We start from the raw sequence: 27,609 nt of genomic DNA, 5'->3' as shown, positions 1-27,609 counted from the left end.
TTTTTTAATCTGAAGGACCAGTTCCATGACAAGACCCCTTATACAATCATGTTTGGTCCAGATAAATGTGGAGAGGACTATAAATTGCACTTCATCTTCCGCCACAAAAACCCCAAAACGGGTGTATACGAAGAAAAGCATGCTAAGAGGCCAGATGCAGATCTGAAGACCTATTTTACTGATAAGAAAACACATCTTTATACATTAAGTAAGAAAAACCATTAATTTTGGGGGTTTATGGCACTACAGATTTATCATTTAATGTAAAGATTGCACACCTAGAGAAAACCTGTTGACTTAATATCTCAGTAGTGAAATGAACTTAATGTCTCAGCACAAAAAGAAGCTTCTCTTCCATAATTCGAATTAAGAATAGAGGTTTGGCCCGGCCTGTGTGGCTCAAAGGTTGAGCGTCAACCCTTGCACCAAGAGGTTGCCAGTTCGGTTCCCAGTCAGGGCACATACATGCCTATGTTGTGGGCCCAGTCCCCAGTGAGGGGCATGCAGGAGGCGGCCAATTGATGTTTTTATCTTTCTCCCTCTCCCTCTCCCTTCCTCTCTCTCTCTCTAAAATCAATAAAGAAAAAATATCAAAAAGAATAGGAGGTTTGAGACATTTTGAGAATAAACTTTTATGTCCCATAAAGAGCTTCTTTGCTGATACCCTCATTTCCACCCTTTGTCTATTTTTTTGTTGATAAAATGTTAAGTAATAGAACATATAATAGAAATATATGCACAGTGTTTATAAATTATCTTTTAGTTGAAGTTTGCTTGGATGTTCCAGCACTTAGATAATTGAATTTAATTATTTGCACATTAGAGTGGGATTTTTATTTTATTTTATTTATTTATTTTTATCCTCACCTGAGGACATTTTTCCATTTTTTTATTCAGATAGAGCGGGAGGGAGAGAGACAAGAGAGAGAGAGAAACATCGATGTGAAAGGGACACATCGAGTGGCCGCCACCCGCACGACCCAACCAGGGCCGGGGACAAACTGCAGCCAAGTTACATGCCCTTAGCGGGAACCGAACCTGGGTCTCCGTGGACCGCAGGCTGATGCTCTAACCACTGAGCAAAACTGGCCAGGGCAGAACGGGATTTTTATTTTAATGAAGCTTTCCCCTGGTTTGAGATCACATATATACATGCCTCTTTTCTTAAAGAATACAATAACCTTTTTTCTTTATGACAAAAGTAATACATATTCAGTATAAAGATTCAGAAGATAAATAAATATAAAGAAGATATTTAGGGTTATCTGAAATATTATGATATGTATTGACCGTTTGTGAATAAACACATGTATGTGTATAATAAGCACAGATGTAATATTTTAATAAAAGTTAAATACTGTATATTGCACTTGCTATCATCACAAAAGTGCAGGAATTTTTCCATTTGAGTACATGTTGATAACCTTGCTAACTTAATTATTCCTGTGAACAGCAGCATAGTATTCCATTGTCTTCCATAGTATTCTGGATGTTCTGTGACCCAGTCAGTTGCCAATTAGACATGTGGATGTGAGATCCAGTCTTTAGCATAATCAGATTTAAGATACCTTTATGGATTTAAAATAGTATTTGCTTTATTCTCCATTGGACTCCAAACGCACAACCATGAGTAGACATATGGTTTAATAAATAAAAGGTTTGTGTAATTTGAAATTTTGATGACATAGATGGTAATACCAACTCAAAATAAGGAAATAGACTTTTACTGAGGATGGCTATAATAAACATATTTGCCTATTGACTGCTGTGTACCATTTATGTCAGACCAATATTACATTAGTTTATGTACCTTTGGTTTTTTTATGCTTTTAATGTCCATAAATGAAGTCTTTTGATGTTTAAAATTTTATCTGTTATCTGTTTTAATTCCTAAAAATCTGAGGAACTAGCTTTTATGATTAACTTTCCCAAGGTCTCAAGCATGTTCTGACTTTGTTGCCTCAGGTCTTGACTTCATGCTTCTGCTTTCTGTTATAAATATGATGTTTTGTGTTTTGGTAAAGAGAGCTTTGGAATGAGTGGCTAATTAACTTTTTAAAATTACACTTAACTTTTTTTAGTCTTGAATCCAGATAATAGTTTTGAAATATTAGTGGACCAATCTCTTGTGAACAGTGGAAATCTACTAAATGACATGACTCCTCCTGTAAATCCTTCACGTGAAATTGAGGACCCAGAAGACCGGAAACCTGAGGATTGGGATGAAAGACCAAAAATACCAGATCCTGATGCTGTCAAACCAGATGATTGGTGAGTCTTTGAGTGCACTGGAGCGTTTTGTATATTCTGCATGGCTTGAACAGATCTGATATGATAATTTTAATAATCTATGATGTAATTCAAATGGTAGGAAAAACATATACTACTTTAGCTGAAAGGGGAGCCATACAGATCATCTGGATTGCCTCACACCATTTTACAAACCACAGAATGCTGAAATTGATGAGTTTGCCTGTGCTGACATGGTTGGTTTTTGGCAAAATCTCAGTTCTCTTGTCTTGGCCTTTCAAATGCTTCTATGAATTCACATTGAAAGCTTGAGTCCTGAGATTTTAAATTTTAATTTGAAAAATAATCTTATTCCTATTTAAATAAAATTTAAGAGATCTGTGCTTTGTGTGGAATACAAGGGACATGAGGTTCCCACACAGCTCCCAGTTCAGCAGGTAAATGAAGTTTATATTCATGTGGTGAGTGGTCTGATAGTAGGTGTGACTCAGTGATTAGAGCACCAGGTATACCTAATCCAGGAGTGGTTTCTTGGGGCAATGACAATCAAATTGAGACTTGAAAGTGGGGTGAGAGTTAACTAAGTGGTAAAGATGGGAAATGGTATTCCTGGTTAAAGAAGCACATCATGTGTAGAAGTAGAGGAACAGGGATGAGCTCAATATGTATGAGGGAAGTTGAGTATTTGTGGTCTTTTTGAATAGGGTACAACTGGAGAGGGAGAAATGAAAACTGGCTTTTGGAAATGTCAGAAAGTGAACAAAGAGAAATAAAACATATCTTCGATTTTTTTTGTAAAAGTATCTCCTTAAGCTTAGCAGTGAAATTGTAGTTAGTGTTTTTCTTCCCTCATATTAAGGTATGGGTTCCTGGACTTTTATGTTTCATTAGTGTAAATGCCAATACTTGTGTATTTGGTGAACATTAGATGTGGACTCAGCCTTGTTGTTTAGTATTGTATTCCTTAATTAGCTGTTTTATTTTGGTGAAAAGGGTGTGAATGTTCTGCTAATAAAGGTCATCTGAATGTTATAGACAATTAGGTTCTCACACAATTAATTTAAAACTAGCATAGTTCAGCCCGGGCCAGTTTGGCTCAGCGATTAGAGCATCGGCCCACCGTCCAGAGGGATCCGGGTTTGGTTTCTGCTAAGAGCACGTACCTCGGTTGCAGTTTGTCCCTGGCCCTGGTTAGGGTCGTGTGGGTGGCAGTCAGTTGATGTGTCTCTCTCACATCAATGTTGCTCTCTCTCTCTTCCTCCTTTTCTCCCTCCCACTCTATCTAAAGATAAATGCAAAAAAAAAAGTATCCTCGTGTGAGGATAAAAAAATTAAATAAATAAAATAAAACTAGAATAGTTCAAAAATAAGTATATGAACAAGGATAGATTATTTGCTTACCAACTAAAGAGGCATCATCTTTCAGTAACTGCATGAAACTCTGAAAATTGGTACTTCTTGATGAACTTTTATTTTAGAAGTAACTGTTTGAGTTATTAACATACTAAAATCAACCCTTTCATTTTTTTAATTTATTTTAATTAATTTATTTCTTAAGTCTTACCTGAGAACATACTTAGAGAGAGGAAGAGGGGGAGAGACACAAAAGCAGTGATATGAGAAAGAAATATTGATTGGTTACCTCCCTTACACACCTGACTGGGGATTGAACCGGCAACATTTGGTGCATAGGATGATGCTCTCAGCCAGGACTTTTTTTTTTTCTTTAATGTTTTTATTGATCTTTAGGGAGAGAGGAAGAGAGAGGGAGAGATAGAAACATCTATGGGCTGCTTCCTGTACGCCTCCTATTGGGGATCAAGCTCGAAATCCAAGCATGTGCCCTAACCGGGAATTGAACCAGGAACCTCTTGGTGCATGGGTTGATGTGCAACCACTTAGCCACACTAGCTGGGCTTTTATTTTTTTAAATCCTCATCCAAGGATTTTTTTTTTTTTTTAATCCTCACCTGAGGACATTCTTCCATTTTTCTGCTCAGGTAGAGTGGGAGGGAGAGAGAGAGAGAGAAACATCGACGTGAAAGAGACACATCGAGTGGCTGCCACCCGCACGACCAACCAGGGCCGGGGACAAACTGCAACCGAGGTACACGCCATTAGCGGGAACCGAACCCAGGTCTCTCTGGACCACAGGCCAGTGCTCTAACCACTGAGCAAAACCAGCCAGAGCCCAAGGATTTTTTTAAATTGATTTTAGAGAGCAGGGAAGGGAGAGAAAGAGATGCATAGAAACATCCATGTGAGAGAGATACATCAATCACCTGCCTCCTGCACACCCCTCAATGGAGATTGAGCCTGAAACCCAGTTATGTGCTCTGACTAGGAACTGAATTGATGACCTTTTGGTCCTTGGGTTGACCCTCAACCACTGAGCTATACTGGATGGGCTAGGCTTTTTATTTATTTACTTATTTTTTAGAGAAAGAGAGAGATAAAAACATGGATGAGCCCTGGCCGGTTTGGCTCAGCGGTTAGAGCGTCAGCCTGTGTTCCAGAGAGACCCGGATTTGGTTCCTGCTAAGGGCACGTACTTTCGTAGCAATTTGTCCCTGGCACTGGTTGGGTCATGCGGGTGGCAAACCACTCAATGTGTCCCTTTCGTGTCGATGTTTCTCTCTCTCTCTCTCTCTCTCTCTCTCTCTCCTTCCCACTCTATCTGAAGAAAAAATGGAAAAATGTCCTTGGATGAGGATTAAAAAAAAAAAAAAGAAACATGGATGAGATAGGAACATCAATTGACCGCCTACTGCATGCCCCCTACTGGGGATCGAGCCCAAATCCTGGGCATGTGCCCTGACTGGAAATCAAACTGGGACCTCTCAGTCGATGGGACAACGCTCAATCCACTAAGCCACACTGGCTGGGCTGCTTCATTTCTTTCTTTCTTTCTTTTTTTTTTTAATATCCTCATCCAAGGACATTTTTGTATTTATCTTCAGATAGAGTGGGAGGGAGAGAGTGGGTGAGAGAGAGAGAGAGAGAGAAACATCGAGTAGCCACCACCCACACAACCCCAACTGAGGCCGGGGACAAATTGCAACAGAGGTATGTGCCCTTAGCAGAAACTGAACTCAGGACTCTCTGTCTGAAGTCTGACACTCTAACCACTGAGCAACCCAGCCAGGGTTGCTTCATTTCTTTTTTTATCCTCACCCGAGGACATTTTTCCACTTTTCAGATAGAGAGAGAGGGAGAGAAACATCGACGTGAAAGGGACACATCGAGTGACTGCCACCCGCTCGACCAACCTGGGCTGGGGACAAACTGCAACTGAGGTACCTGCCCCTAGCAGGAACTGAACCTGGGTCTCTGGACTGCAGGCCGACGCTCTAACCACTGAGCAAAACGGGCCAGGGCTCTTTTTATGACTGAATATTGTTCCATTGTGTAGATAACACCATTTTTTTTTTAATCCTCATCTGAGGACATTTTTATTTTATTTTTTGCTTTTATCTTCAGATAGAATGGGAGGGAGAAAGGGAAAGCGAGCGAGAGAGAAACATCGATGTGAGAGAGACACATCAAGTGGCTGTCATCCACACGACCCCAACCAGGGTCAGGGACAAACTGCAACTGAGGTACGTGCCATTAATAGGAACCAAACTTGGGACTCTCTGGTCCGCTGGCCAATGCTCTAATCGCTGAGCCAAACCGGCCAGAGCAAGAAATCAGCTGACAGTCTTATGAGAGCTCCTTTGTATGTAATGAACTGCTTTTCTTTTGTTGCTTTTAAGATTCTATCTTTGTCTTTAACTTTTTGCATTCTGATGATGATGTGTCTTGGTGTGGACCTCTTTGGGTTCATCTTGTTTGGGGCTCTCTGTGCTTCCTGGACTTGTATGTCTGTTACCTTCACCGGGAAGTTTTCTGTCATTATTTTTTCAAATAGGTTTTCAATTTTTTGCTCTCTCTCTCTCTCTCCTCCTTCTGGCACCCCCTGATACGAATATTGGCACACTTGAAATTGTCCCAGAAGTTTCTTACACTATCCTAATTTTTTGGATTCTTTTTTCTTTTTTCTTTTCTGATTGGGTACTTTTTGCTTCATTGTATGCTAAATTGATGGTTTGCTTCTTTACTTTCTTTATTATTTATTCCCTGTAAATTATTCTTTATTTCAGTTAATGCATCCTTCATTTCTGACTGGTAATTTTGATGTGGTGGTGGGAAGAGACAAGAGATCTGAGTTTACCTATGCCACCATCTTTACTGGAAGTAGATAATGCCAATTTTATGTATCCATTTGTTAGTTGACTTTTAGGTTGCTTTCCCTTTTTGGCTATGCTTATGACTAATGTTTCTGTGGATATCCTTGCATATAGGTTTTTGGGTAGATATGCATTTTTATTTCCCTTGAATATATACTTAGGAGTAGAATAGCTGGGTTTTACGGTAACTCAGTGTTTAACTTTTTGATGAATTACCAGACTATTTTCCAAGGTACTGCACCATTTTGCTTTCCTACAAGCAACGCATGAGGGTTTCACTTTCTCCACATTCTCACCAATACTTGTTTTTGTCAGTCTATAAGATATTCTAATGGCTATGAACTGGTAACGGATTGTGGTTTTGGTTTGCATTTCCCTGATGGCTAATGATATTTAATATCTTTTAATGTGTTTATTGGCCGTTTGTATATCTGTTCAAATTCTTCGCCAGTTTTTTAATTGTTGTGTTGTAAAAGTTCTTTATATATTCTGGATATTAGGCCCTTAACAGATGCATGATTTGCAAATAATTTCTAGGAAGAATTTTAAGTTTGGAAGTAAGTAAGACCTAAAATATTTTTAGATTGTCCTGTTTCACATTGTGATTCTCTGGCCATTGTCATAATTGGCTTTTTCTTTTGTGTTTAAGGGATGAAGATGCTCCTGCTAAAATCCCTGATGAAGAAGCCACAAAGCCTGAAGGCTGGTTAGATGATGAGCCTGAATATGTAGCTGATCCCGATGCAGAAAAGCCAGAGGATTGGTAAGAGAGAGCTTCAGTTAACTTTTTAAATTGCTTGCTTTTTTATTGAAAGTTTATACTTTCAATAGAAGTATAGATAGCCGAGTGCTCAAATTTAGTGTAGAGCGCAACAGATTTAATTATTTTTTTATCTTTCTGTTTTTCACCTCTCTTGAGAAGCCGTGGTTACTAGAAATGCAGAAACAGCACGGTGCTCTATAGTATGACACTGAAAGTATTCCTACAGTATTTCAGGGGAGCCCTGGGATGGCAGTGCATCACAGAACCCATTTGTAATTGGCTTATTTGTCCACAGGGATGAAGATATGGATGGAGAATGGGAGGCCCCTCAGATTGCTAACCCTAAGTGTGAGTTGGCCCCTGGGTGTGGTGTTTGGCAGCGACCTATGATTGACAACCCTAACTATAAGGGCAAGTGGAAGCCCCCCATGATTGACAACCCTAACTACCAGGTGTGTATGTGTCTCTTTTTTTTATCCTCACCCAAGGATATTTTTTCATTTATTTTCAGATAGAGAGGGAGGGAGAAAGGGAGAGAGAGAGAGAGAGAAACATTGATGTGAGAGAGACACATCGACTGGCTGTCTCCCGCACAACCCTGACCAGGCCTGGGGACAAACTGCAATCAAGGTAAGTACCCTTGACCAGAATTTAACCTGCCACTCTTTGGTCCGCAGGCCGACTCTTTGGTCCACTCTAACTGCTGAGCCAAACTGGCCAGGGCTGTCTCTCTCTCTCTCTCTCTCTTTTTTTTTATTAATTATTTTAATCCTCACCTGAGGATATTTTTCCATTTATCTTCAGATGGAGTGGGAGGGAGGGCGAGAGAGAGAGAAACAACAGCATGAGAGAGACGCATCGACTGGTTGCTTCTGGGCAAGACCCAACTAGGGCTGGGGACTGAGCTGCAACTGAGGTACATGCCCTTGACCAGAATTGAACCCGAGACTCTCTTTGGTCCACGGGCTGACGCTATAACTGCTGAGCCACACAGGCCTGGGCTTGTGTCTCTTTTTTTAATCCTCACCTGATGATATGTTTTACTGATTTTGTGGGGAGTGTATCGATTGGTTATTTCCCCTATATACTATTACTGGGGAATGTATGGGACAATGCTCCAACCAGCTGAGCCATACAGGCCAGGACAAGGAGTGTGTGTCTCTGTGCTTCATTGATTTGGTTTCACATTGTCTGTAGTGAGGCTTCTAGGTTGATCACTATTTTCAAACTATTCAATTACAAACAAAGGAAACAAATTGAGAGAGGACTTAATGTATTCAGTGTTGAAAAGATCAACCTAGAAACTGGAAAGTTTCATAACCTGCTTTTTAACTTAGATTTGAAAACAAAAGACAAGTGGAAAACTTGCGATTTGGGTACCTTGGTATTATATGGCAGGGGTGCTGCAGCTGTGTGGTGGGATGGAAAGAGGACTGATGGGAGTTAGCACCCCAACCACAAGTCAGCTTGTTGCTTGACCTCAGTGTTATCAACTGAAAAAAGACTGAGATTCAAATGAGATTGTAAGAATACAGGTAGTGATGTTGTTAAAACTTCACCTTTACTATGGATATGTACTTACTCAGACCCTAGTCTCACTTCTGTTTTTATCCTAGTCAAATTGTTTATACTTGTTAATTTTCACTTTGCCACAATTAATGTAAGACCTAGGTATATCTATGCGTACACTGTGGCTATGTGTATACTTTTGGTTTTTGTTTTGTTAATCCTAACCCAAGGATATTTTACCATTTATTTTTAGATAGAGTGCGAGGGGGGGAGGGAGGAAGGGAGAGAGAAACGTCTATGTGAGAGGAACACATCAATTGGTTGCCTTCTGCACAACCCCAACTGGGGCTGGGGTTCCAGCCTGCAACCCAGGTATATGCTCTTGACTGGAAATCAGACCTGCAACCCTTTCAGTCCTTGAGCTGATACTCTAAAAACTGAACCAAACCAGCTAGGATTTAAATGTATTTTTAACTGTGCAAACAATAAGATTAGTTTAAAAATTGTCCTTTAAAAAAACTGCACTTTGGTTATCTTGTTGATGTTAAGTCATTTAGGTGCATTGGTGTTTTGTTTTGTTTTTTAATCTTTTTCTATATTGGATTTTAGAGAGAGATAGAAACATCGATGAGAGGACCTTAGCCGGTTTGACTCAGTGGTTGGAGCATCAGCCTGTGGTCCAGAGAGACCCGGGTTCAGTTTCCGCTAAGGGCATGTACCTTGGTTGCAGTTTGTCCCCGGCCCTGGTTGGGTCGTGCGGGTGGCAACCACTTGATGTGTCCCTTTCATGTCGATGTTTCTCTCTCGCTCACTCCCTCCCACTCTGTCTGAACAAAAAATGGGAAAGTGTCCTTGGGTGAGGATTAAAAAAGAAAGAAAGAAAGAAACATTGATGAGAGAGAACATTGACTGGCTGCCTCCGGCCCCCCACTGGGGACTAGGTCCACAACCTAGGCAATGTGCCCTGACCGGGAATCAAACTGACCTCTTGATGCATGGCATGGTTTGATGCTCAACCACTGAGCCACACCGGCCGGGCTGTTTTTTTTGTTTGTTTGGTTTTTTTTTACTCCTCACCCTAGTACATTTTTTGATATTTTGTTCAGATAGAGTGGGAAGGGGGAGAGAGAGAGAGGGAAACATCGACGTGAAAGGGACACATCGAGTGGTTGCCACCCACATGACCCAACCAGGGCCGGGGACAAACTGCAACTGAGGTAAATGCCCTTAGCGGGAACCGAACCCGGGTTTCTCCAGACTGCAGGCCGATGCTCTAACCGCTGAGCCAAATCGGCCAGAGCTGTTTTTTGTTTTTAACCCTTGATGCGTAATCATCCTTGTGCATGTCTGAGTGTGCATGTAACTATTTCTCTAGGTAGTTACTTAGAAGTGAAATTACCGATTGAAGATAATTTACATTTTAAATAACCACTAAAGAAGTCTACCAACACAGGCTCCCACACCTGCTAGCAAACTAGTTGATAAGAGTGGAGGCTTTTGGAATGTGCCAGGCACAGTGAGGTGTTAGTTTGGATGAAGGTCATGGATATTAGAAATTGAAAGTAGTTGAAGTTCAGGAATCTTAGAGGGAAAGTATAAAACATCACTGGCATTTATTGTTTTCTTCCAATTACTCAGTTAAGTTTCAAAAAGTCAGCACTTAGCCTCATTTATCATGCAGAATTCATCTTAATTCTTATTTAGGTTCACTATAAATTTGTGTTGATCTGAAATTATTTTTTAAAATCTTTTTCTCTAGGGAATCTGGAAACCCCAGAAAATACCAAATCCAGATTTCTTTGAAGATCTGGAACCTTTTAAAATGACTCCTTTTAGTGCTATTGGTTTGGAACTGTGGTCCATGACTTCGGACATTTTTTTTGACAACTTTATCATTTCTGGTGATCGAAGAGTAGTTGATGATTGGGCCAGTGATGGATGGGGTCTGAAGAAAGCTGCTGATGGGGCTGCCGAGGTTTGTGCTTGCTTGTTTCATGTGCATTTATATCTGCAGTTGCAGGTAACTAATTGCTACTTTTGCAAAAACCAATTGTCGACTGTTTGTCTTTTCCCTTATTTGGGAATATTGGCATAAAAAGTGATCTTATTCCTACTAAAGACAAAACCTTGGGTTTTTGGACATGATTGCTTTAGTCTAATGCAATAGCTTTAGAATCTACTTGTGTTATGTGTAGGGTTTTTTTTTGTTATTACTGTTTTAAAATATATTTAACCTGAAAGGGTATATTTTAATGTACTCTTATAGTTTGAATCTTAATTTACCCAATATGTGGAATTTTCAAACAACTATGGTCAAATGGCTGAGCTATGAATTGGAGAGCCAGAAGCATTAAGATCTAGAAATTCTTCATTCACAGGTTCCTGAAATTAAGTCTTTTGCTGGTGATTAAGAAGCAAGCTTCCATACCCATGAAAGAGAAATCACCTTGATAATATGGAGAACAGGAAAATTGAGGATTTTCTCTTTTTTTTTTTTCCCTCACCCGAGGACATTTTTGCATTTTTATCTTGAGATAGGGAGGGAAGGAGAAAGGGAGGAAGAAAGAGAGAGAGAGAGAGAGAGAGAAACATCGACGTGAGAGACACACATCGAGTGGCTGCCACCCACACGACCCTAACTGAGGCCTGGGACAAACTACCGAGGTACGTGCCCTTAGCGGGAACCGAACCTGGGACGCTCTGGTTCGTGGGCCAACGCTCCAACCGCTGAGCCAAACCAGCCAGAGCGAGGATTTTCTCTTATTTCCTTTTTTTTTTTTGCTATATGAACATCTTGGCTTGACCCCTTTGGAAAAGGTGGAGCCTGAGTAGTAGCATGTAGTCATTGATCAGTACTGCCTATGTTTTGTGTCAAAAACCAGAACTTGAAACCTGTCATGTCTTATTTTTCAGCCAGGTGTAGTGGGCCAGATGCTGGAGGCAGCCGAGGAGCGCCCTTGGCTCTGGGTAGTCTACGTTTTGACTGTAGCACTGCCTGTGTTTCTCGTAATCCTATTCTGCTGTTCTGGAAAGGTATGAGGATTGGTTTGGTTTAGTTTTGAGTCACTTTTAGAAAGAACTTTTATGAGGTTAAAAAATAAGATATATTGCCCGAGGTAGCAGCTTGATAGTGACTGAACCACATTTGATGTTGACTTCTGAAACCTTATTCACTACTCTTCAGCAGCCATGTATTGTGCCCAGATGGGAGTAGCATGTGTAGCCCTTTTATTTCTAGAGAGAGGAAGTGAGAGATAGAAACACTGATGAAAGAGAACATTGATTGGCCGCCTCTTGCATGCTCCCCACTGGGGATTTTGGCCCACAACCTGGGAATGTGCCCTTACTGGGAATTGAACTGGCGACCTTGGTGCATGGGACATTGCTCAACCACTGAGCCATACCAGCTGAGCTCTGGTAGTATTTAAACCACTCTCTTTAATATTTGGCAGCACCTTTCTGGGGCAGGGAGGGAAACAACAACAAAAAACTTAGATATAAATCTGGCTGTCTTGGCATAAACCAGCTTTTCCTCTTGCTGCTTGTATTCATACACTTTATAATTCAATCTTTGATTTCTTGTTACCAGTTTCTCCCTCAACATCCCTATCCCACCCCCCACAAATACATGTTGGGGAAAACAGCCTTATTTTAGTTTTTTTTGTTCAGCCTTTGTTACATGCAATCAAAAAAAAAATTTTTATTTAGGCTCTCTACTTAAGGATTATGCTTCACCTTGTATTCAAGATGGTCTGTAATCTGATCTCCAAAGTGCCTTTTCTAGCCTTGTTCCCACCACTATTCTGCCATTGTGCCTTAGTTACTGTGACTATTTATTTATCTATTTTTATCATTTTTAATCCTCACCCAAGGATATTTTTCTATTATTTTGTTCAGATTTTTTTGCTGTTGTTGTTCAGATAGAGTGGGAGGAGAGAAAGGAAGAGAGGGAAAGAGAGAGAAACATTGATGTGAGAGGGACACATTGACTGGCTGTCTCCTGCACAACCCCAATCAGAGCCGGGGATGAACTGCAACCGAAGTACATGCCCTTGGCCAGAATTGAACTCGCGACTCATTGGTCTGCAGGCCGATGCTCTAACCACTGAGAAATACTGTCCAGGGCTACTGTGACTGTTTAAACCTGCATGGTTCTGTCTTTCTATTGTTCCTTTTATCTTTTTTTTTATTTTTTGTTAATCCTCACTCGAGGATATTTTTTTATTGCCTTTTTTTTTTTTTTTTTTTTTTAAGAGAGCGTGGAAGGGGAGGAGAGAGAGAGAAACACTGATGTGAGAGAGATACATCCATCAGTTGCTTCCCACACAAGCCCCAATCGGGGCTGGGGGATCAAATCGGCAACCCAGGTATGTACCCTTGACTGGGAATCTGAGACCCTTCAGTCCATGGGCCAACACTCTTAACCGCTGAGCCAAACCAGCCAGGGTTGTTCCTTCTATCATGAAACCCCCATACACTTTTCACTCAAGAAAAGACTGTCAGGGCAGGAAGTATATCTTACTCATTTCTATATATCTACCCTAGTATACAGCCTGGTACAGAACTTTGCTCATAGGCATTCAATAATTATATGATAATGTATTATATAAAATGTGAACAAAGTGGTTGTACTGTGGGGAAATATTTCAGAAACAGTCCAGTCCTGTGGAATACAAGAAGACTGATGCTCCTCAGCCAGATGTGAAGGAGGAAGAAGAAGAGAAGGAAGAAGAAAGGAACAAGAGAGATGAAGAGGAGGAAGGTGAAGAGAAACTTGGTAAGAAGTAGATTCAAAAATATCTCTTTCAGCCAAGACCTTAAGATGTTCAAACGCTTATAAGCAAGTTACTGTAAAGGTTGTTTTAGACTCTCAAGGTATATTCTAATGCTAATTATCTAATTACCCAAAACAAGTATAAGGTTTGCTGAGTTGTTTTACTTTGACTTCTGTCTCAGAAGAGAAGCAAAAAAGTGATGCTGAAGAAGATGATGACACTGTCAGTCAAGAGGACGGAGATAGGAAATCTAAAGCAGAGGTAACAGAAAGGGGATGTATATTTTGTATTTTAAACATATAGGTTGAAGGTACGTTTAAGTAGAGGGAGTATTTTCATCGGGTAATTTTCAATGGCCATGGCTGTAAAAAAAATTCTGTTAAAGCCCATTTTATAAAAGTGAAATTCTTAGAATTATAGGTCAGCATGTTATAACTTCAGATTATATCTGAATCTCAGAAGTGTTTTTTTGGATATTTTTCTATTAATTTTCAGACAGAGTGGGAGGGAGGAGGGGAGAGAGCGCGAAAGAAAGAAACATCAATGTGAGAGACACATTGATTGGTTGCCTCCCACACGACTCTGACCAGGGCTAGGGACCAAACTACAAACTTGCCCTTGACTGGAATTGAACTTGTAACTTTTTTTTATCCTCACCCGAGGACACTTTTTTTTTGTTTGTTTTTTGTTCAGATAGAGTGGGAGGGAGGTAGAGAGAGAGAGAAAGAGAGAGAGAGAGAGAGAGAGAGAGAGAGAGAGAGAGAGAGAGAGAGAGAAACATCGACTTGAAAGGGATACATCGAGTGGTCGCCACCTGCACGACCCAACTGGAGCCTGGGACAAACTGCAATTGAGGTACATGCCCTTAGCAGGAACCAAACCTGGGCCTCTGGACCGCAGGTCGGCGCTCTAACCGCTGAGCAAAACCTGCCAGAGCATAAAATGCTTTCTAAGGTAGCAACTGTAGGTTATTATTTTACAGTCTGTCTCTTCATCTACCTCTCCTCACTGTGCCCTTAAAAAGTATTTCTTGAACAAATCACTGCATTCTAAAATTTTTGTCCCTGATGCTCATGGATTTATTTATTCAATAAATATTTGTGGGGTGCCCATTATATGCCAGTATTGTCAGTGAACAAGACAGACAGATAACCTGCCTTTGGGGAGCTTAATTTCTAGTGGGAGGAAACAGACAATAAGCAGTAGACATTATAAGGAAGCAAGTGAACAAACGTTGGAAATTGATAGGCCATGAAAAATAAAAGTAGGATAGGAAAGGATATTGGAAGTGCATTGTTAAAGATGGTAGGCCTCATTGGAGAGGTGACATTTGAGTGATGACTTGAAATAGATAAAGGACTTTTCCATGGAGATGTCCACGGGAAGAGCATTCCAACAGAGAGAACAGCCAGTACAAGGGCCTAAAATGGTAATCTGAAAGGCCAGTATGGTCAGAGTAAGCAAGCGGAGGATGGGGAAAGCTCCAGATTAAGTGGGGTCTCTTAGGCTGTTGTATGGGCTTGGCTTTTTCTCCTAGTTTAATGGGCAGCCATTGCAAGATTTAGGGGCAAGTAGTGACTCAGTCTGATTACTCCGGCTGCTGTGTTTTCTATAGACCAAGGAGAATCATGGAGACTAGTTAGGAGGTTGCTGTGATAATCCAGGTGAGATAAGGTGGTCTCAAGCAGGGTGATAGGAAAGAGGGATGTGGGCTTTTGGATCTGGATTTTTCTGGTGGATTGGATATGAAGTATCAGGGAAAGAGAATGATCCACACCTTTCTTACCAAGGTCCCTTTTCCAAGTACTTGTCTATTTCATTATGTTTCTTTCTGGAAAACTACCCAGTATCCATCTCCAGCTACTGCTATTCTGCCTTCCTATTGATAAAGGTCAACACTGTTTATATTTTCAGTAGATATATTCTGTCTCGACTAAAATGTTGAGTTCTTCTCAGGTAGGGTCCAATCTCACATACATTTTATATTCCCCATGCTTCAGAAGTCCCTGTGTAGAATAGGAAAAGTACCAGGCTTGTCTTGAGTGCCACACGGGACTTGGCTTGGCTAATGTTCCATCCATGAAATCCAGCTTTCTCAGCCTCAAAATGGAGCTAATGTGTCCACAGGCCAGTAGATTCTTTAGGATTAATCAAGATGATATGTGAAAGCATGGTGTCTTGTTCTTTTAAATGTTTATGGGTTGGTTGAGAAGAGTGCATTTTTACGGAAAGAAAACAAAAAAGATTATATTAAAACACATAATCCCACCACCTCCAAGACATGCACAGTGCATTTTCTTCTAGTCATTTTTCTTCTCTTGTTTTTCCTTCAGATGAAGTTGCCCTCAGCCTGGCAGATTTTAAAAACTAGGTGAACTTTTCTTAATATGCTAATTATAATGAATTTCTTTTGTTTTCAACCAATAGGAGGATGAAATTTTGAACAGATCACCAAGAAACAGAAAGCCTCGAAGAGAGTGAAACTATTTTAAGAACTTGATCTGTGATTTCCTCTCCCTCCTCCCTCCCATTCCTCTGCAAGTGTGGTCCTAGGAGAGGACCTGGCACACCATAGGTTGAAACTCAAAAACCTCCAGATGTCACCTTCAGCAGTTTCAGTCGAACACTAGCCTACGTAATTTTAAACATCTAGCAGTAAATAATTGCAATTGTGACAAAAAGGACCCTGTTTCTGTAGAAAGAAAGCATTTAACAATGGTTGTGAAATGTAACATGAAGCAACTAACTTGTGTTGTTTTTGTTGTTGTTTTTAAACATCTTTTTGTTTGTTTTTTAAATAGAGTGATAGAACTTTGGTATTCTTTAAAATCTTGGCTTAATTTAATATATTAATGTGTCCATGCAGAAATAATACCAACTTTTAGAAATGCTAGGGGGATGAATCACAATTTTTATAACCAATTTTGAGTTTGGTATATTACAAAACATTCAAGTATCTCTGTCCCTTAAAATTGATAATCATATTTAAAGTGCAGTTGTTTGTGGTTATAATCTTGTGTTGCTTGCTTCCATTACTCAATTCTTCCTAAAGAAATTGAGGAGAGGGATTGGATGGGTGGAAGCCCACATTTATATAAAGGCTCTGTTTAAATATATTAAAAAGAAAAAAACTTTTCTCTAGATGTTGGTTAGACCATAAAGTGTGTATTCTTGGAAGAGCTCAGTGCACAGACAGCTTTGCAGTTAGTGGAGGAGGTGGCATTCAGGCCTTTGTATTCTACACATCAGGCATGTCTGGGCTACAGCCTTCTTGAGCAGGTGGCTTTTTAAGGACTGCTACCAAGACGTGAGCTCCAGAGTAAATGCAGGTGTTTTCTTTTGAATATTTTTTTATTGATTTTAGAGAGAGAAGAAGGATGAGGGAGAGAGAGATAGAAACATCAATGCATGTCCACCTCCTGCATGTCCCCCACTGGGGATTTGGCCCACAACCTGGGCATGTGCCCTGACCAGGAATTGAACTGGCCACCAAGGTACATGGGTCGACAGACAACCACTGAGCCACACCGGCTGGGTACATGCAGGTGTTTTCGTCCCATCTTCCACTCTGTTGACACTGTTTCCTTCCATTTCCCCAGATTCCCACCTTTCTCCTCTGCTATGCATTTTCTTCACAGCGCAGCTTGCTGTCCATTGCTGAGAATGATTATAAGCTCTGCATAGTGTTAAGCTTTATTGTGATTATGTGTATATTTCTTTTTTAAGAAGACCTACACTTTTCCAGAGTCAAAGTACAGAATAGAATGCTTTTTTTTTTTTTAACCCATTTCTTTTACTCTGTGTAAAGACTAGAAGTCTAATCCAGGCATGAGCCAATTCAAAATTGACTGCAATTGAACACAGGCTAAAAAGTATTGATGGGAGAAGTGATGTAGAGCATGAGTTACCCAGTTTTTGTAGCTGCTAAACCTTTTCAGTTTTCATTTGCAGTTCATAACAGTTGTGTCTTACATTATATGATAAAGCCGTCCTGTTAAAAATAATTGTTTTGTATGTTGATTGTAAATTTTTTAAATATGTGATGTTAAGTTTGTTTTTTCATATGGAATGCAGATGGGTGCTAACAGAGCCTCTCCCCCATCACAATGTAATAATCTCATTATTACACCACACTGAAGTGTGTTCAGAATTAGATGTTCTTTTAGCTTTATTCTTTCTTCAGAGGTGTTTCAAATATACCGATGATACTGTTCCTTGCACTGAATGTATAAACACTCCAGAGTGTTTATATTGGGGAGATAATGTAGAGGAAGTATATTTGTAAAAGATGAAGGCTGTATCTGTTTATTTTGTTTATCTTCCATTTTTACCAGTTCACTTAAATTCTTAATGAGGGTAGGATGCATTTTTCTTGCTGTTCAGTGCTTTCTTCTTTTCATCTGTTGTTCTGTTGTCACAGTGAACTTAGCTATGTAGCAGACTTTCCCAAATGTATTGAGTGCAAATAAAGTTACTTAGCAAGACATCAAAATATGTCTGCAGGTTTCTCCTTTGAAGCAAATGTGTGGGGTCATTGCATTTCCAGAAATCTGCCTCCTTCATTCATTGATATTTCATGCCTCACAGTTTCTTCTGGCTGAGCTGTGGAATGACAAGTCTAAATCGGTAGAGAGTTTCGTTTGCCTTTCCAGGGTTATTTAGCCAAGTTTGTTCAAAACAAAGTATTTTCTTGGTTCTCATTTTCACTCTTTTTGTTTAAGTTGCAACCTCCTGACTAAATAAATGTCTGACATATTAATGAATGACCAGCTGCAATTTTCAACATTCTGGTTATCTGTAAAATGCCCACTCCATCAGATGCATTCCTCAGTTTCTCTTGTCCACAAAGTACTTTCCACTTTTCTCAAATTGTCACATTACTAAATGGTATTACATTAAAGCCCTGTGTTAAGCATCTGCTTTTGACTGAACTTCTTCATAGTAATCTTTAATTCATGTGTTTTACTGTTTCAATGTGGGTTAGTCTTCCTTTAATTGGCCGCTACATGAGAGTTTGCAATGTGTAGAAACTACTATGAACAATGGAATAATTACAGTCGTCCCTTGGCATCCAAAGGGATTGGTTCCAGGATCCGCCCATAAATACCAAAATTGGAGGATGCTCAAGTCCCTTACATAAAATGGTACATAGTATTTGCATATAACCTACATTTTCCTCAAATACATTATCTCTAGATTACTTAGACCGAATACAATGAAAATGCTGTTTAAATAAATAGTTGTTAAACGTTATCGTTTAGGAAATAATGACAAGGAAAAAGTCTGTACATGTTCAGTACAGATGCAACCTGCAGCCATCATAGGCCTAACTACATAGCACACATCAGCAGCAATGAAACTTTTTTCCAGATGTTTTCCATCCTTGGTGGTTGGTTGAATTTGAGTGTGGGGAACCCTCTGATAATGAAAGCCAACTATACTTCTCTCACCACTAGGATTTGGTCCAATCAATTCAATGGACATTTTGCCTCCTTTCCTGCAGGATTGGGGTTCAGTAGTTTCTGTTGTGTCATAGGGATAACAGCTCAGAAAGGGAGGGGTAATATGTAAAATATATATATATATATATATATATATATTGTTTTTTAATCTTCACCTAAGGACATTTTTGCATTTATCTCCAGATAGAGCAGGAGAGAAGGGGGGGAAGAGAGAGAAACATCGACGTGAGAGAGACACATTGATTGGTTGCCACCCATACAACCCCAACTGGGGCTGGGGACAAATTACAAACGAGGTACACACCCTTAGCGGGAACCAAACCCGGGACTCTGGTCCACGGGCCTATGCTCTAACCGCTGAGCCAAACTGGCCAGGGCATGTGCTTTAAGATTCATGGGAACCGCCCTGGCCGGTTTGGCTCAGCGGTTAGAGCGTCAGCCTGCGAGAGACCTGGGTTTGGTTCCCGCTAAGGGCATGTATCTTGGTTGTAGTTTGTCCCCTGCCCTGGGTGAATTGTGCGGGTGGCAGCCACTCGATGTGTACCTTTCACGTCGATGTTTCTCTCTCTCTCCCTCCTACTCTGAACAAAAAATGGAAAAATGTCCTTGGGTGAGGATAAAAAAACAAAATGATTTATGGGAACCAATGAACTTTTAAATATTTATTAGAAAATTTTTATTCAGAATCATGTTTTACATATTCTTATTTCAGGGAGGTTTTTGAAAAGTAGGCCAAAACTTTTTTTTTTAATGTGCTGTTAGGGTTTTGGGGTGTTACTGAAGAGAAATAGACAAAAAGTAGTGCTTCTTTTACTTAGTTTTCCTATTAGGAAATATTTAGCCCTGGGCCGGTTTGGCTCAGTGGTTAGAGTGAGTGCTGGCCTGCGGTTCAGAGAGACCCAGGTTCAGTTCCTGCTAAGGGCACGTACCTCGGTTGCAGTTTGTCCCCAACCCCGGTTGGGTCATGTGGGAGGCAGCCACTCCGTTTCCCTTTCACATCCATGTCTCTCTCTCCCACTCTATCTGAACAAAAAAATGGAAAAATGTCCTCCGGTGAGGATTTAAAAATATATATATATAATCCTGGTGTACAATTTATATGTTTAAAGACTGGTAAAAAGCAGGACCACATTATGACATTTATGATCCCTAAGCACTTTGCCTTGGAAGGCCATTTGTAACTTTTTGCTGCATTTGTATAAAAACATTAGCCCAGCCCTTGTGGCTCAGTGGATTGAGAGGTCCCAGTTCCATTCCCGGTCAGAGCACATGCCTGGTTTGTGGGTGCGATCCCCAGTAGGGGGTGTGGAGGCAACCAATCCCTGATGTTTCTTTATCTCTCTCCCTATCTAAAAAATTAGTGAAATATTAAAAAACACTATTTGAAGGATTTTTTTCTTATTTTAAAATAAAACATTTTCGTGGGCCGTAGTAAGAAGTTACCTTAGCAGCTGTTTGAACTGTTAATGGTACCTCTAAACATGCAGCCTCCTGGCACCTTCTATTTAACTTTTTAGCAATTAAGGTTCCTAGTATCTCGTGGCCCAACATAGACTATCTAGTTTTGTTGCGGCGTCATTGATCCCGTATTTATTCCTAGTGTCCCTTTCCCTTATAGCCTGCTAGTTACACTACTGGAGCCTAATTGCCTTTGGTTGGATATTGAGTGACTCGATTTTACCTAACAGACCCATCTTTTGAATGTAAGGCTTGCGAACCATGCTCCTCGGTTTTGACTCAATTGTCATCCTTTGCGGTTCTAGCCCCCATTAATGGAGGTAGACTCTCCTCACACCCTCTTCCTCACGTGTGCTGGGGCTTTATTATTATTTTTGTAAGTAAGTTGTTCAAAGTTTTATATAAAAGTGGGAATTGACAGTCTGAATGATTCAGAATGGTGAGAGAGGAAACCTTTTCCAGCTCACTCGTGAAATTCTGACCGATTAAGAGGCTGGATGTAAAGAACGAGGTCGAAGGAAAACGGCTGACATTAAAAAAGCGTGGCTACTTTTGAGTTTAATCTGAGCCAATTTCAGAAAGGCTGCCAGAGAAGAAAATGAAGTGCATTAGTGCCGGGCGGCGTCTAGGTCTGGCCAGTTGCACCGCGCCTACTGCCCGGCTCTCCACCTCGGACCCGGAAGGGCCTGCCCCCCCGGAAGGGCCTGCCCCCCCGGGAGGGGGGGGCGGTGCTCAATACGGGCTCCCGTTTGTCTTACTTGGCTGGGTGCCTCAGGGCTAAGGCCCGCCCCTTACGTGAAGGTTCCTTTAAAGTCCGTAGTGGAGCTCCTCTGCACCTCCGGCGTGCTTACCCCCGCCCCTCGGGCGGCCCGCTCCTCCTATTCTTATTGGTCGCAGTCCCTGCTCATCAGCCATGACGTCGGGGTCGCCAGCCGGGGTCCTGCCCTCTTCCGAGAGCCTTGAAAACAATTTTAAGATGGCGGCTACGGCGGCGCGGAAAACAATGGGTTTGGGTTGGCGGGGCCAGGCCAAGGCCTGAGGTGGCCAACGAGCGCCCGTCGGGGTCGGGCTAAGCGGGGCCGCAGGAAGACCCGCTGCCGCGCGCGAGCCTGCTCTGCAGCTCGCGGGGCTATGGCGCGGCCGTGAGGCGGCCGGCCGCCGGCGGGGAGCGGAGCCCGCAGTTCCAGCCGGCCTGAGAAGCCCGGCCCGTGCCGCCCTTGGCCCATGGTGCTGCCCACCTGCCCCATGGCGGAGTTCGCGCTGCCACGGCACAGTGCGGTCATGGAGCGCCTCCGCCGGCGCATCGAGCTGTGCCGGCGCCACCACAGCACCTGCGAGGCTCGTTACGAGGCTGTATCGCCTGAGCGCCTGGAGCTCGAGCGCCAGCACACCTTCGCCCTGCACCAGCGCTGTATCCAGGCCAAGGCTAAGCGCGCTGGCAAGCACCGGCAGCCGCCCGCCCCGGCCGCAGCCCCGCCTCCGGCCCCGCGCCTCGACGCTGCCGACGGCCCCGAGCACGGCCGCCCCGTCGCGGTGAGTAGGGCGCGGGGAGCGGGCCCTTCCGCGGAGACCGGTCGCTTCCGCGGAGACGCTTCTCGTGCCTCGCTCGGGGCAGGCGAACCTGGCAGGGAACTGAGCGGTTGTCACCTGCGGCAAATGGCACAGTGGCATTAGTTTGGGAAAACATGACCGTAAAGACCGTACGTTAGGGCTCCGGCTGACAAGACTGGTGAACGACAGCTGACAAGTTTTCTTTCCAGCATTGATTCCGAGATTTTGAGAACTTTCTTTAACATTATGTCCTTACGAGTGGCCTGTGACAGAGGCCTTATTTATTCTGAAAATGTTTAATGGGTCCTTGCTGTTTGCTGGTTTAACGTCTTACATATGGAAACCAGTCTACATTCAGTTGATCAAACTGTTCCAAAAATCTTTGGAAACCTTGGCAAAAGTATGTCTTGTTTAGGCACCCCTGCAATATGTGAATTTGTGAGTCCAGCAACGTTGTGAATCCAGCAATGTTGTGGACAATTTCTAGTGATTTTAAGAGTTTGTTGGTAAATTATTTTGCGCACCTTTGTGTTCTCAGTAACTATTGGAGGGATTTGTTGGTTAGAGGTTTTCTTCCCTGAAACTGACTTATAAAAGGGAGAGAACAAAGGTTTTGTTTTGTTTTGTTTTGTTGGTAATTTAAAGCTTAAAACAGATGTCAGCAATCTAACTTATTTTTTTTTTCTTTATTGGTTTTAGAGAGAGAAAGGGAGAGGGAGAGAGAGATAGAAATATGGATGAGAGACAACATCGGATTGGCCGCCTCCTGCATGCCCCCCACTAGGGATTGGGCCGACAACCTGGACATGTGCCCTGACCAGGAACCTAATCAGTGACCCTTGGTGCATGGGTCGATGCTCAGCCACACTAGCCATGCCATTCTGTGTATTTTTTAATGCATGCCTTTATTACCTTTCACCTGGGCTGTTGCAGTGCCCATCCCTAACTAGTCTTCAGGTATTTGGTCTCTTTTCCTCTCTAACTGCTGTGTCCTCCACTGGTCCAATACCCTGGTTGAATTATTTTCTGTATTCTCTCCCACATTAGTCTGGGTTGCTGGACATTTAATTGATTATTGCTTATCGACTAGTCAAGTCTTCTGGTTCTCACTTTTCTCATCTATAAACTGCAGATATGTTGAGCTTATCCTCCAGGAGGGTCCTTTCCTCCTCCCAACCTTTCAGAATCCTGCCATCCTTCAGATCTAGCTAATCTTCCTCTTCTTTTTTTAAATTCATTTTTTATTCTTTGTTGATTTGAGAGAGAGAGAGGAAGGGAGGGAGAGAAACATCAATTTGTTGTTCCACTTAGTTACCCATTTATTGGTTGATTCTTTTCTGTGCTCTGACCAGGATCAAACCTGCAACTTTGGGGGGAAGCTCTAACCAACTGAGTTACCCGGCCAGGGCAGTCTTACTCTTCTTGAAAGCTAGTTTCTGACCACAGTAGCCCACAGCAATCAGGATCAACTTGGTCAAAACTTAAGAAACTAATTGTCTCTGCCGTTTATTTTTAGCATGTAGTCACATAGTACTTTGGCCATGTCTTTCCAACTAGACTGTAAGTAAGCCCTGGGAAGAAGGAAGAGGTTTGGCTCAGAGTTCCTTACACATTTTGGGCCCTCAGCATGTGTTTATTGAGTGATTGATATCAAACTTGGTAGTACTTAGTAATTTATCCTCCTTTGTGCTTACCTCATAAAGCAAAATGGCTTAACTTTATGATCCCTTTACTTAACAACTCTTGTTCTAAGGAAACACTTTAACAGTAGCTGGTGGTCATTCCAGTTTAATTAATGAAAGATCATAAAAATCTTAGTTTACACAAAAATAGTTGCCTTGAACACTACCTGGAAGGTATATTAGTGATGATTCAATATGTTTAAAGAGAGTGAAAGTTTAGACCTTACATGATATTTTTAGTCCTAAATTACTGGAGAGAAATTTGGCATGTTTGAAGATAAATTAATTCTGAGTGTGTTAGAACTTGAATCAGACTTGTCAGTTATTCCTTTGGGTGTCAGAGCCTGATCAGATGTGTCATGCTATGTTGATATCTTGTCACATTAAACATTGAACCATGGATTTCATGAATTTAAACTTTGGAGTGGAAGTGCTCTTCTGTCATCTCCCTGCTAGGAAGAGGACCCCTTTTCACTTCAGTCTCCCAAGTTATTCTAGCTGAGGTCTTCAGCCTTGAAATGTGTTGGAATGAGATCCTAGGAATGGGAAGGTTAGTGGGTTTTCTGTTTTAGTGGCTCCTTCAGTTCAGAGGGGGAGAGAGACCTTGCCTGGGTAGGACTTGGGCCTGGAGAGAGAAGGTGCCTCTTAATTATTGTTACTTATTTTTTTATCTTCACCTGATGAATTTTTTGCATTTATCTTCAGATGGAGCCGGAGGGAGAGAGGGAGGAAGACAGAGAGAGAAACATCAATGTGAGAGAGACACATCAACTGGTTGCCACCCATATGACCCCAACTGGGGCCAGGGGACAAACTGCAACCAAGGTACGTACGTGCCCTTAGCGGGAACCAACCCAGGTCTCTCTGGTCCACGGGCTGATTCTCTAATGCTGAGCCAAACCAGCCAGGACAAAAAACATTATATTTCTTATTGTTTTCCAATTGTACTATTGTACTGTTAGGCAGCTGTTTCATAACTCCAGTTACCATCCGTGAACTATTTGTACAGCTGGAAAGGGATCAAATTTACTGATAAGCCCTGGCTGGTTTGGCTCAGCGGTTAGAGCATCGGCCTGTGGTCTAGAGAGACCCAGATTCGGTTCCCGCTAAGGGCACATACCTCGGTTGCAGTTTGTCCCCCACCCTGGTTTGGTTGTGCGGGTGGCAACCACTCAATGTGTCCCTTTCACATCGATGTTTCTCTCTCTCTCTCTTCCTCTTTCCCTCCCACTCTGAACAAAAAAATGGAAAAATGTCCTCTGGTGAGGATTAAAAAAAAAAATTACTAATAAGAGTTTACCTTCAGGCCCTAGACTGTTTGCTCAGTGGTTAGAGTGTCAGCCCGCTGAACAAAGAGTCTCGGATTCGATTTTGGCCAAGGGCACATACCTTGGTTGCGGTTCGTCCCTGGCCCTGGTTGGAGTTGTGAGGAAGGCAACCAATCGATGTATCCCTCTCACATCAGTGATTCACTTTCTCTTTCTCTCTTTCTCCCATTCTATCAGAATATATTTGAGAAAATATCCTCAGGTAAGGATTAAAAAAAAAGAGTTTACCTTCAGGTTTTTTCTTCTCTCAAGGTATCCCACCACAGCAAATTCTAACTAACCACTCTCTGCTTACTCTGTTAAAGATGCGTCAGAAACAGTGTTTCAGACCCTATAGTTGTCAAGGAATGACCTTGTTTTCTTTATGCTGTGTGTGCTCTTTCAAAACCAAATAGTAGTTTTCTTTTCTTTCTTTTAAATTTATCTTTATTGTTGAAAGTATTACAAATATCCCCTCTTTTTACCCCCATTACCTCCCTCCCAAATAGTAGCTTTCTAATGACAGTTAGGAATGTTGGATTATAGAGAATTATCCACCCACTTTATATAAACATTCATTCTGTAGTGAAAATAGCCATTTACAATAGCTTGAACATTTTTATTTAGTAAAATGCTCTAAAGGTTTATGCCTGTCCCCTTGTCCACCACTGTTACTCTTTTGCTGCTTACTCCCTAAGTAGTTGGGATAGTCTAAGTAGAAATTTGACGATGCCAGATTTTCAGTTTCATGGAGGTTGCCTTCCCTGCTTAACTTAGGTGTGCAAAATTTCTTTCTATTTAACTTTCTATTTCATATTTAAAACTTAGAGAAAAGCTTCACAAATATTAGAGAACACCTGTGTACTCTTCACTTACATTCTACCCACGGTCACCAGTGTGCCCAATTTGCTTTTCATTTGTATGCATACTCTCATTCTCTCCTCTACACCTCCCCCCCACCTTTGTTCTCCCTCCCTCCCTCTTCCCTGTCTCCACCCCCCCCCCTTTCTTTCCCTATCTAAAACTTTTATTCTCTAAACTACCTGAGAGAGCACTGCATACCTCATGGCTCTCTACCCCCAAACACCCCAGTGTGTACCTGTACCTTCTAAGAGTTAAGAAAGATGTGCAGATTTTTAATAATGGTTTTATAGACTAAAACTATGTAATAATTATGCAAATAACAAATTATTTCCAAGAAGTAGATCTTTCTGATCATAAAACAGACATTGTACTGTAATCATGTGGGATCGTTTTAGAGGAAAGATGACTAATGTGGCTTTAAGAAGCCATCTCTCCCTATAACATCAGGGGCCTCATCCTAGCGTCCTCCTTTTTTTTTTTTTATCTTCAGTATCCCCTTTCCCACTACATCCTTCCTTTCAGCTTGAAAACACAACCAAATATTCTTTCTTTTGTCTTTTCTCACCCTCACAATAGTGTTCCATCTTCTTCCTTCCCTTTGCCCATTCCACTGAACTTCCCATTCCACTGAACACTAATTTTATGGACTATATTAAAGTGTCCATTGTGATCTGCCTTCTACCTCTTCTACTTTTCTGAAGTTGTCCCATTAAAGGACACCAAAGATGGAATTGACAAATTTGGTGGCTTCTTTAGTCATTCTTTTTGACTTACTCCTCCTTAAGACTTTTCTCTTCGCTCCTACCCTCTTCTGATTGTCTTTCCAGCTTTCTGACTGTTTTTCTGTCTCCTTCCTGCTTTCCCTTATTAATCCATGAAGCAAATATTTGAGTGTCTACTGTGGGTCAGAGTGTATTTTTAGCACTAGAAATACAGCAACAAACAGGACAAATTAAAATTCGGCTCATATGGATAAAGATCAATAATTAAAAAATTAATTTTTAGTTGTAATAAATGCTAAGAAAAGTTAAAAGAGTAGTGTGATACTGAGTAATTTACAGTAGCAGCTTTAGATAAGACGCTTTTTTAATCCTTACCCGAGGATGCTTTTATTGATTTTGGAGAAAGAGAGAAACATTGATATGAGAGAGAAACACTGATCAGTTGCCTCCTGTACTTGCCAAACATACCATATGCCTCTCCCCCACCACTACCACCAGGGATTGAACCCACAACCCAGGCATGTGCTCTGACCGAGAATCAAACCCATGAGCTCTCGGTCTTCGGGGACAACACCCAACCAACTAAGCCACACCAGCCAGGGCAAGACTCTGTCTTAATTTAGGCCTGAACGACAGGAGGTTATCAGTCAGCTGAAAGTCTCAGAACATTCCATTTACAATCTTTGAGGCAGGAACTGAGCTTTCATGAAGAACAGAAAGGAGGTCAATGTGGTCAGTAGGCAGCCCAGTGTGAGAGGTGGGTAAGCAAGGATCAGATCAGGTGTAGTGAAAAGCAATAGCAGAATTTAAGCAGAAACATAATGTGATCTGATTTAGTTTTGAAAGGTCACTCTGGTGCTCAATGGAATTGATGCAGACAAGAGTGACTGAAGTTATGCTTTTTTACAACGGTGTAGTTTGGGACTGGTGGTAGTAGTGGAGATGAAGAGGAAATGGATTCTGTACAGGTCCTGAAGGCAGAGGTCCCAGAGCTTGATCATGGACTAGATGGATTAGATGGGGGCAAGAGAGGGGGG

At 41.6% G+C, this 27,609-nt stretch overlaps 2 protein-coding genes across 4 annotated transcripts in view; both read left to right on the top strand.

Annotated features, from left to right (window-relative positions):
* Window positions 1-16,927, top strand: part of CANX (calnexin) — a 38,579-nt gene extending 21,652 nt beyond the window's left edge. For 2 of the 3 annotated variants that reach the window (XM_036282314.1, XM_036282315.1), the window contains exons 7-15: window positions 16-208; window positions 2,082-2,271; window positions 7,129-7,242; window positions 7,538-7,694; window positions 10,511-10,726; window positions 11,665-11,784; window positions 13,402-13,528; window positions 13,708-13,787; window positions 15,954-16,923. In XM_036282314.1, the coding sequence (XP_036138207.1) occupies window positions 16-208; window positions 2,082-2,271; window positions 7,129-7,242; window positions 7,538-7,694; window positions 10,511-10,726; window positions 11,665-11,784; window positions 13,402-13,528; window positions 13,708-13,787; window positions 15,954-16,007 (1,251 nt within the window). In that variant the 3' untranslated portion in view covers window positions 16,008-16,923. Of the gene's footprint in view, window positions 1-15; window positions 209-2,081; window positions 2,272-7,128; window positions 7,243-7,537; window positions 7,695-10,510; window positions 10,727-11,664; window positions 11,785-13,401; window positions 13,529-13,707; window positions 13,788-15,953 lie in introns of all 3 variants that reach the window. The other variant, XM_036282316.1, reaches the window with a different exon arrangement.
* A 4,743-nt stretch (window positions 16,928-21,670) lies between these two features.
* The window catches only part of MAML1 (mastermind like transcriptional coactivator 1), a 68,343-nt gene continuing 62,404 nt past the window's right edge, over window positions 21,671-27,609 (top strand). Inside the window, exon 1 of the mRNA XM_036282047.1 lies at window positions 21,671-21,979. Within this exon, the coding sequence (XP_036137940.1) occupies window positions 21,671-21,979 (309 nt within the window). The remainder of the gene's footprint in view (window positions 21,980-27,609) is intronic.

This window comes from Molossus molossus, unplaced genomic scaffold, assembly GCF_014108415.1.
Source record: "Molossus molossus isolate mMolMol1 unplaced genomic scaffold, mMolMol1.p scaffold_m16_p_4, whole genome shotgun sequence".
NCBI classification, from domain to species: Eukaryota; Metazoa; Chordata; class Mammalia; order Chiroptera; family Molossidae; genus Molossus; species Molossus molossus.
Note: the sequence above shows the minus strand (reverse complement) of the source record. Positions and strands in the feature narration are given on the sequence as shown.